We start from the raw sequence: 10855 nt of genomic DNA on the forward strand, positions 1-10855 counted from the left end.
GTTCTTGTCTTTCTCCCTGCAGCATTTTTGAAAGAAAAGATGAGCAGCACTGCAGCTGAGAAGACCATAATGGACTTTACTGACTTACTTCACAAATACACAGGGGAGAATGATAAGATAGACAAGCAAAACTTTTTGAAGATGTTGATGGAGAATTTCCCCAATTTCCTGAGAGCCTGTGTGAGTGGATGGGTGGGTAGGTGGGTCTGGCTTTTCTGGGGCAGGGAGAGACTGTATATGTGTGGGTGGTGGGGGGTGGGTAGATAGATTCCCTGAGCCCTGACATGTCCGGGACCCTGCTTTGAGGGGGATACACTACTTGTCATCAGCTGATCCTGCATCTGGTCCTGTCCTGATTCACTCCTCAGCTCCTCACCCCCGACCCCAGGCCCCAGGTAGGGTCAGCTCCATGTGGAGGCAGATTGTGCCATCTGCGGCACCCAGGTCTGGGAGAAGAAGCCCTGGGCCCCAGTCCCACCACTGGGCTCCCCTGCTGTGTGGCCCTGGGCAAGTCACCCATACGCTCTGATGCTCAGTTTTCTCATCTGCAAAATATGATAGTAGAACTCAATTTCCTGGAGTAGTGCTGTTGAAATGAGATGATTTATTTGAAAATGCTTTGAAAGAAAGAAAATGCCGTAAATTATTAGAAAATGAAGTGTTGTGATTTGAGAGGCAGTGAATAGACCCCATCCCCATCCCCACCTACAGTGTCCCCCTTCCCAATGGCCATGGAGAGTCCTTCCATGTGTTTGGATCCATCTGGTCAAAGACTACCTCCTGAAGGCTCCTAGTCACATTTTCCTGGAAGTAGGGGTAACACAATGGAAATCATGAACCCCACAAATGCAAGCACAACCTCCTACATGGGCAAAGCACTTTCAAAATCCCTGAGTTGTTTGACTGTTATAAGCAATCATCAGCTCAGAGTTTGAGAGGAAGGAGCAGAAAACTTCGTCCTGCCTACATGGAACAGAACTGATAAGTTTTGATGGAAAGAATGTAAAAGGGAGGAGCCTTAGAGAATGAAGCATCCAAGGAGGTGGAGGGAATTGGGCCTGGGGAAGAGGGAGGATCGTGCATCTAAAGGAAGCAGGTGGGTGAGTCCGAGGCTCCCTCATTCATCCACCAGCAACATTCCAGGCAGGGTTGGCCTCAGGGTCTCTGGATCTCCCTTGAGAGCTTACAATAGATGCAGGGGATGTCAGGCGAGGAACCGGGGTTCCTGCTCACGTTACTCCAGCCACCTTGGCAGCCGCCCCTGACCGGGCACACCTTGGGTTCAGCCCTCGGTGCTTGTCCCCCAACTTCCTCTGCCCTTTTCTACCATTCCCAGTCCCGGACTGGCTAGTGATGGGATTTTTCTTATTTGTATGATTTTTGTCCCCACAGGAAGAAAAGGGTGAAGATTACTTGGCCCATGCCCTTGAGAGAAAGGACAAGAATAAGGATCGGAAGATTGAGTTTTGTGAGTTCCTCTCCTTGCTGGGGGCTACAGGCACAGACTACCACAAGCAGAGCCACGGGGCATCACCTTGTACTGGGGAAACCAGTGATCGACGTTCACTGTGTCTGGAGACCCCAAGACACAATAAATAAATTCTCTCACCAATACTTGTGCTGCTTCCTCCTTCACTTTGGGTGGTCTCTGTTCACAAATGGACAAGGACTGGCTCTAAGCTTTGTAAATTATCTACAAGGGGTTTCAGCCCAGTTGACATTAACTTCAGAGAGGCCTCGCTGGGTCCTGAGCATCTGACTGACGCTCTCACAGTGTTTAACCTCTGTCCCCCAGTCCCTACTGTCCTCAGAGGTCAGCCCTGGTGCTATCATCACAGAGTAGGAATGCTTTTCTTTCTCAGGTGTCGGAGCTTTTTCAAGAGCTGATTGTTTGAGTGGTAGAGCAAGAGGTGTCCACTTGTGGCAGTGTGTTGTCCCTCCCTAACCTGGAGTGAAGGAGGAGTAGCTGCTACTACCCACCTCGGCTGCTTTATCTCCCACCTCCTCACTGAAGTTTTCCCTCAGGACCATGGGGGAAATTGACCAGTACTCTCATGCCAAAAGCACATCCTGGACAAAAGTTGGTGCTTCCCCTTTAGCCTGTGGCCAGTGGGGCATTTTCTTATGGGCCGTGGTCACAGATGGGAAGAGGCAGCAGGGTCCTATGGAAAAGACCCCGCCCTGTATCACAGACTCCCTAAGCCCATGGATATGTTTAGGTGCCGTGTGTGTGCCTGCAGGGTGTGCGTGTAGGGGTGTGTATGAGAGAGAGAGAGAGAAAGGGCGCGAGGTAGGAAACAGAGTGACAAAGAACGTCGCTCTGCTCTGATGCACCTCTCTGCACTTGAGATGTGAGAAGTGGGCACTGTCTAGATGAATGGACTTTTCAGGATTTAAAGAGCTGGTTATCCACTGGGCATGTCTAACAAGTGAAGGGACAGGGCTGATTAAGGCCAATACTAGCTGTGTATTTACTTATGGGTGATGGAAGGAGGGCTTGTTGAGTGGGATGCATGAAAAGCAACCTAATCTTTCAGTCAGGAAAAGGGGGAAGAGGGGGGCAAAGGACCAATGAGGGATGCTTTATTCTGGCCCACACTGTGCTGGGCACTGAGGACACAGGAACCAGCGTGACACGGAGGCTGCCTTCCCGGCACCCTGGCTCTCTGCAGAGAGCACCAACCCCCTAGTGGCCTGTCCCTGGGCCAGGGGCTGGGTGGTCAGCACTGCCGTTCTCTCTCCAAGGCTCAGGCCTGAAAGAGCCTCAGGAAGCAGGTGGGGTCAGAATTTGCTTCAAGCCCCAGTGCCGTTCTCAGGCCATGTCCCTTGTACTCCCTCCTTGGGGCTCATGCCACCTCACCGTGTCACTCCTGCCCTCCTGGCCACTGTCTCCCACTAACCTCCTCGTCACACCCACCCTCCAACTTGACCTGAAGTTCCCTGCTCCAGCCTTTCACCTGGATGCACATGGGGGAGATGACCATCCTTGTGGATGACCCTAAATCCTGACTGATGGACTACCTAACCAACTAACTATCTAACTACCCCCCTCCCTATTCATCTGTTCCTCCCCTCCACTTGGGGCTCACTTCGCCTCAGCATTTTGTCCCAACCCGGGACTGCTCCTCTCTGGTGTCCACTCCCTGGTGCCCTCTGACCACCACTGCCTTCCCTTCCTGCTCCTTCTCCCCCTCACTGTTACTTTAAGTCTCCTCCAAACGCATCTGGTCCTCATATCACTGAGCCTCTTCTTTTTCTCCCTTTTTGGCTTCTGCTTGTATCACCTCTTCTCAGCCACCATCTTTCCATTATCCACCACCAGTATTCAACTCTGCTTTTATCTTTCCTTCACCCACACCTGTCTTGCAACACCCAATTCAGAATCAGCCCCACCTTTTCCCTCCCAGGTGCTGATCCCTAGTGTGTAATTTTGTGCCAGGGCTCTGACGCTAGTCTCCTGCCTGCCTTCTTGACCTCGTTTCTCTCTGAACCCCTCTCGTCTACTAAACTTTGGGTATATTCCCAAGTACTTGTTTCTCCCCCAACACCCAATGCTCTTTACTGCTTCCATCATATTTGTTTGGTTTCTTCTGTCTGATCTTGCTTTCTTAGCCCTGTTTGAATTCTGAGTTTAAATATCTTCTCTGTGATAATTCCACTTAGAGTTGACCCCAAGGATGTGAGAAATCCTTCTGTGTCCTTACTGTACCTTATGCTTATTTTTATTTCTACCATGTGCAACGCTTACGTTTTTCATCTGATCTCATCTAGACTTTGAGTTTCCAGAGAGTAGAGGCTGTTTGCACCCCTGGATCCTTAGCACTCAGTGGCTTGCCTGGCATGGAGGAGGTGCTTATAAACATTTATTGATTTATGTGTTGGATCTCTGTAGCAGGCTAATCAGGAGCCCAAAAAGCCATATGGGTCTTTTGTAGAATTGCTAAAATGGATATTTATAGAGGACTCATGGAAACGTGGCTGAGATCCAGGAAAACGGAGCCAGTTGGATGAGAGCTGGAGGAGGCTTCAGGGGTTTTACTCCTGGGGAGGCTCACAGGTGCTTCACAGTGTTAAGAAAATGTGGATCTTCCAAGGTGAGGGGGAAGCTGTATGTGGGGAGGGGTCTGCCCCTCCCTCAGAACCTTGAGAATCCAGACGTCACCCTCCTGCTTTTGGTTCCCTGGGAATCCCTGGGCCAGCGTCATGGCTGTGTTGGGGAAGCACCGCAGGTCTTTTAATTCTCCAGTCCACTATGGACCCACAATTCCTTCTTCAATCGTGAACAGCAGACCTGATATGAGGCTGAAATGTAAACATTTAGACAAGCCATTGCCAGAACCACAAGTTTGGAACCTCCAATTTCTTAGTCATCCTCCTGCTTCAGCATTGATCTCCCCTCCACAAATTGTGCCCCCCTCCCCCACAATGAAAACCATTCGGGTGCCTTTATTATCTCCATAATGGAAAACAAATACTCTGCCAGCCAAGTGCTGGGACCCACCCAGCCATCACTGTTATTGGTTGTGGTAGGAAAATACCAGGAACACACCACGTCCCCCCCCCAACACCCCTTCCCCCCACGTACTCAAGGAGTTTGACAGGTAGGATGGACCCTTTGCTTTGTTCGAGCCGAGCAAGGACCAGGACACCTGGTTTGGTCCAACGCTGCCAATGCAGGAGAGGTCAGAGAGAAGATGGGCAGAACATAGCAAATAAGCAAGAGGCAAGTGATATATGGAGGGGTAAAATTAAAGCTGCAGTCTGGCTTCAGACCAAGCAGGAGCTGCTCTCAGCTCCTCAACCCCACCTTGTCATGGCCATTTGCTAAATATATTAGTGGGGAAGAGATACACTGAGCCACACCCACCCATATTTGTGAGAACAGTCCTCAAGCATTCAGTGTGTAGCACTGAAAGGACAAGCGAATGCAGATTCCTTTCATAAGAGACCAGGAGAATATTATAAAGCAGTTACAGTGTCCTCTACAGTACCCAGTTGGTGAAAGCATGTTGCAGCCCAGGTTCAGAAAATATTCTACTACCTTTTTAGTGTCGGTGTCAGATAGACAGCTAGTAACGAATGCTGAGCTTTTATTATCAGTGGCATATGTAGGTGAATTCAAATGCTTACCACTTTCGCTTTAAAATAGAGCTTAAATTCCTAAGTAGAGCCCCAAAGCTTGAGAATAAGTGTGACTTAACTTCCTGTGTGTGGATTTGGAGACTGTTCCTTGTCCGACTGCACCCATTTGAGTCACAGTGAGAAGCTTTGAGTATTCACTGTGGTCCTACAGAGAAATTTTGGTGAAATCCAAGGCTCAAATTACGTCTTGCATTCCAGAGTTTGAGGATTCTGGTCAGATGCTCTCATCTCCACACACAGCCTGATCCCAAGTGCGTGTCTTCACACTCTGATCCTGACCTGGGCTACACAGTGCATGGAATATGCCGTCTCCTAAGCACCAACACCTTTCCGTGACGGAGGTGACCTTGGGTGGGCAGTTTGACCTTAGTCTTGATTTTGAGCCATGTGCACCTGTGCAAATGTCCCTGAGAAGCTGCAGCACCGTGGGACAAACATTCCAGCAGAATTGAGGCTAAAATCACATGCAGACTCACCATTGTGTTGTTAGGACACTGACTGTTTTTTGGCCAGGAGTGGTATGGTATCTGGGCTAAAATGGGTGTAAGAATCACCTAACAGCACACATCCTGGCCAGTATGGAGACAATCTTTCCTTTTCCTAACTTTGCAAAGGTGGGGCCCAAGTCAGCCCCTTGTCCTTAGTGAGGAGGAAGAATTAAGCACACCCTCTTAAGCAGAAAAAAGAGTTAAGCGAGGATTCCTTTCATTCCTTTTCTTTTCTTTGTCTTTTGAAACAATTTTAATAATAGCCAAGACATTTGCCAGCCAGGTTCCAGCAAATAGGAGAGAACATGGAGCCTTGTAAAGATTTTTTTTGCTTGTGGTCAGCCCACTCTAACAAAGCTGCCTGCTTGCCTGGCTGATGCTGGTTTCCATTCACCCATGCATGGGCAGAGATTCCTGAGGCCAGTAAGAAAAGGCTCTTGCAAAAGGGCTGCTAACCCCTGGATATGTTTCCCAGACTCTTCTTTCTTAGACACAGTGCTACAGAAGAAATATATCCGTACTTTGCAATTGCTACAATTTTTTTTTCTACGTGGCATCCTAAGGGCACTTGCTGGCTCTTATCCTTACAGCCATCCCTATTTTTGGACAACAGTTAAAGGAAAACAAAAGAAGAAAAGAGCCCTTGTTGTGGGCATAAGGTAATGTAAAATGGTCACAGTGAACAGTACAGTAGAGTTTGAGAACATAGAAACTTCTAACCCTTTGCTTCTTGGCACGTGTTGCTGTTGCTTGGCCCAATAGTCGGCTCATGTGTGTTCGAACGTATTTTTCTCTTGATGCCGAGGGATGGTAGTTTTCAAATTCTCCAATCAAGCTGGGCCCTAGTACAAAATCCTGTGTCACTGCCATCATTATTTTTTTCTCTAATTGCTGCCTACATGTGGGATTTTGAAGAGTTTTGCTTTTTTCTTCATGTCATTGCGCCTCCAAAGAGGTAACTTGTTACACTCCTGTATGGACATTCCTAGATTGCCTGAAACACTTCAGGAGCTACTTGGCACTCCAATCAGGCCCTGTCCACGTCTCTTAGGATTTTGTTGCACCTTCTTTTGGTCACCTTGAGCATTTCACATGCAAATATCTTTGGTTCTGACATGTTGGGCACAGAGACTCCTGGGTCCACTCTCGTTCCAGGCGTGTGACGGTCAGGGAGCATCTGGTCATCTCACACTCCACCACTGACTTCCCATAGCAGTTATACTGAGCAAGGTCCATAGAAACAGACCAGTGAAGCCCATTTCTTCCATAGACTGGGAGAGATGAGGTTTTAGATGCTGGATCATGTGAAGCTGAGTGCATGGGAGAAACATAGCGAGTGGCTGACAGGGATGACCTTCCCAGCTCTCCTTCTCCACCTCTTCTTTAAATATCCACTGCCCAGACCCGAGCTGAGCTTCACTAATTGCTCTTCTTGAAGCTGCCAGTGTCTCAGAAGTTCTTCATCATTTTCTTCTCTGCCACTGGATCTGTGTCTCCTCTCAGTTCCTACAGTGGCAAGTGAGGTGGGGACCAGGCCAGTGGCCTGTCTCTATCTTTGTTATCTCCCTGCCCTCTGGAGCCTGGGCTGCTGGGAATTTGGAAAACTTGGTGATATCTTCTGCAGATGTGCTCTGGGCTACCAAGGCAGTGTGTTGTCTGTAGATGGGTGGGTTTCAGTAAATGTTGATCCTTGATCAGGCCTGTGGAAGTCCCAGGAAGAAGGAGAGGTGGCTGGAGTGTAAGGTGGCTGTATGCAGGGGATTTTATGGAGCCCTGGCTGGTGAACCAGTGGATCATCTAATTCTTAACCTCTTGGTGTCCTTTTGCTGATGGAGTTTGAGACAAAGTCTTTGGAGACTTTCTGAGACTCTGCTCTCCTGTTTGTCTTTATAGCCTGAAGTGTAGAAAGACTTATAGATAATAAGATCTGGATGCTCAATATCATATATTCCCTTTACTTTGGACAGGGCTGCTAAGTCCTTGTAAACCAGGATTTTGTTGTCTACTTTTGCATAGATAGTATGACCTGGTGAGTCAGTGATACTGAAGCCTGGCAGAATGAAGACTTTTGGAGGAATTCCTTGTTGGCCGCAGGTTCTCCTCTGTCTTAGTAGATTGCTTACAGTCAGGATGCCAAATCACAGAACCGCAAAGAGGCATTTCTTCTCCTTCTTTGAACATTTGGTTGCTTTTGCTTTATTGTGCATGGCTAGGGTGGTAATATTTGTCACTGCCTTATGCCAGGGCCCCTTTTCATAGAATTCTAGTCCTTGGCTGTGCAGAGCAGAGAACTCCTTGGGTTTCAAACTCAGACACCAACACTGCAAAGATATTTTGTAAATGCTAGCCCTCAGTCCAGCAGATGAGGCTCCTTTCCAGCTTCAGTTACATAACCCAGCTTCTCTCTGAAGCTAAGCTAGCGAAACCTGCATTTTCCAGAAAAAAGAACAGTGTGGGGCTGGCGCTCTCCTGCCTCCCTCTCATCCTCTTTGCCTACTAATTCGGTTATGTTCTCCTTACATCTTGTGCTCACTCTGCTTTTAGGACTGGCCCACCTGTATTGTGCTTTCCTGGTTTTGTTTGTTTGCATCCTTGTGGAGATGTGAGCTCCTTGAAGTAAGCGACCTTGGAAGGGACATACGGTTCATGCACATTTGTCTGTGAATATTCCTACAGGATACCAGAAGAACATGGCAGGCTGCCTTAACTCACCAGGGCAGAGGAGTTTGGGGTTAAATTGAGTTAATTTGGAGGGGATTTGGTGTCAAGTCCCCTGCTCAGCTCTGATAGGTCAGCTGAGAAGGTGAACTCAGCCACATCCCAGAGCTCAATATTGTCACTGAGACTGCAAATTGACCTGTGCTTTCATTTTTCAGGGAACCCAAGAAATTGATTGGGAGCCCAATGTTACTGTTTAGGCTGGAGGTGATGGTAGGTAGTACAGAGTAATGGTTAACAGCATGGGTTTTGGAGTCAGAACAATCGGTGAGTCTTGCTTTTGCACTTGCTAGTGTAGAGGTCTTTTATTGAAGAGTAATTGACACCTGTTTCGGTTATTATTATTTTTGTTACTGTTATTGGGATTGAGGTCCTCTTGGACAATTGCATTTTCTTTCTCTGAAATCAAGTCATAGCTGATTTTCAGAGAAGTTTTGCCATTTGAAAATTTATTAACTTATCTTGAGTACACAGGAGACACTATTACCTCTTGCCAGAAGCAGAAACGTGGACTGTTGGAGAATATTTGTTTGAGATACTGAACACACATGGCTTTCTCATACCACCCATGCTTCCTCCCTGCACCCTCTCCTGTCCTCTAGAGGAGCTCTAACATCTTGCCTTGAAGCAGTGGGCTTGTTACACTTTCCTTCTTATGGTGTGTCCCCCCTTTATAAAACCATTGCCCCAGCAATTCCATGTATACAAAGATATAACTACAAGAATTTCATTGAAGTATTTTTTATTCTAATAAAAAATAAGAAACAATAAATGCCTGGTTAGAAAGTATTGGCTAAACCAATCATGGAACATTATGTCATGGAATACATTGCATCATTGAAAATATTGATCTAAATCTGTGCTCATTGCCCTGAAAAAGTTCAGCACCAACAACCATTCCTGACACACAATGAGCTCTTAATAAATATTTGCTGAATGGGTGAAATAATGGCAAGTGGAGAATGCAGGTGCAGAATGCATGTATACTGACTTCATGTTTTATTAAACCACTCCTCGTGAAAACATGTAGAAAATAATTCTGCAAGGAGATATCTCTGTATAATGGAAATGTGTTAGATTAGTGTCTGTGTTTGCTGATTTCTTTCTTCAATGGGTAGGTATTACTTAAAAAGGTAGTATAAAAGCTAGTTTCAGTTTGGAAAGCAAAAGTTGGAAGGATGGGGCATGTGAGTCATGGAGACATGGGGGTGGTAGGAGTGGAGAGGATTCATAAGCACCAAGGTAGTGTTGGGGAAGATCAGCAGGCCCCTGGTAGGTCTGGGGAAGGCCAAGAAAAAGGTCCTGGGTTGGAAGAAGATGCCAGATGGTCCCAGAGCAAGCGACTAAAAGAGAGTCCAAAGCAGAGGGAGTCTCAGGGTGATGCCTGAGCAGAGATGTCAGTGGCCTCAACACCTGAAAGGTTTCCTGACCACCTTCCCAGGGGCTGTGAGTGAACTGGGCCAGGATGGGGGTGGACCCCTCTGGAAAATTATCCTGTTTAACATTCTTTTCCTTTAGTATTCATGTTGTTTATTCCTGCCAGTTTTATCGCTCAAGTTTAATTCCTTAGAGACCCTTGGGTACTTAATGGGTAAATACAGTGTCCCCCCACCCCCACACCCTCCACAGGAAAATTTATCCAATTGGAACTCCTAAGGTAAGTTTTCCTGACCCCCAATTCTCTAGAGTCAGAAAGAAATGGTGAACAGATCAACCAAATTAAACAAAGAAGTTTCCTAAAATTGGGGCAGGAAATAGACAAGATGGGCTTGGACATCTCCATGGGACATAAATCAAGAATGCTGTCAAGGACTATGGAGTCATGTCATAAAGCAAAGGAACCAGCTTCTTATTAAAACACATGGAACATGTAAAAAGCCAAGGGTTCATAATATGATAATGTAGAAAATAAATGATGGAGGGGAGAAAGAGAGTGAGCAAGCAAGTGAGAGAAGTGCAAAACAGTGATTACCAGAGGAGGTTGCTAGGCACTAACTCACTATTCTGAAAATTGATAATTACAAGGAAAGGATTAGGCATTTTTTTCTGTGTCTGTGTTATATAGTAGATTTCAGGATAACCAAACAGCCCTACCTGTGAGAGAAAGTTCTTTTATTCAGAAGAATCCCAGCTAATAAATGTAAAGGAATGATGTAATTTGAAAGTCACCATTTGGAATCTCTAGTGAAATGAGCACAGCAGGCAATGGTCATCAATGGATGGTGTTCCAGTTTGCTAATGATGCCATTATGCAAAATATCAGAAATGGATTGGCTTTTATAAACGGGGTTTATTTGATTGCAAAGCTACAGTCTGAAGGCCATGAAAATGTCCAAATTAAGGCATCAACACAAGTATACCTTCACCGAAGGAAGGCCAATGGTGTCCAGAACACCTCTGTTAGCTGGGAAGGCACATGGCTGACGTCTGCTGATTCCGGGTTGTATTCCAGCTCCTCTCTCAGTTCCTGTGCATTCTTCCAAATGTTGCTCTTGGGGCGTTTGGTC

The 10855-nt window shown here is 46.8% G+C and overlaps 1 protein-coding gene and 1 pseudogene across 1 annotated transcript; one reads left to right on the plus strand and one right to left on the minus strand.

Moving 5' to 3' along the window:
• Positions 1-34: 34 nt before the first annotated feature.
• On the plus strand, positions 35-1599 carry LOC119512855 (protein S100-A7-like). Its single transcript, XM_037807631.1, has 2 exons — positions 35-180; positions 1393-1599. The coding sequence occupies exons 1-2, from the start codon at positions 40-42 to the stop codon at positions 1597-1599; spliced, it is 348 nt and encodes a 115-aa protein (XP_037663559.1). The 5' UTR covers positions 35-39.
• A 4915-nt stretch (positions 1600-6514) lies between these two features.
• On the minus strand, positions 6515-7853 carry LOC119512864 (annotated as a pseudogene).
• Between the last annotated feature and the right edge of the window lie 3002 nt (positions 7854-10855).

Source organism: Choloepus didactylus, chromosome 2, assembly GCF_015220235.1.
Source record: "Choloepus didactylus isolate mChoDid1 chromosome 2, mChoDid1.pri, whole genome shotgun sequence".
NCBI lineage: Eukaryota > Metazoa > Chordata > Mammalia > Pilosa > Megalonychidae > Choloepus > Choloepus didactylus.

Coding starts and splice junctions, on each gene's coding strand:
- LOC119512855 (XM_037807631.1), top strand. CDS start 40: ATGAGCAGCACTGCAGCTGAGAAGACCATAATGGACTTTACTGACTTA. Junction 181..1,392: donor CCAATTTCCTGAGAGCCTGT/GTGAGTGGATGG, acceptor TTGTCCCCACAG/GAAGAAAAGGGTGAAGATTA.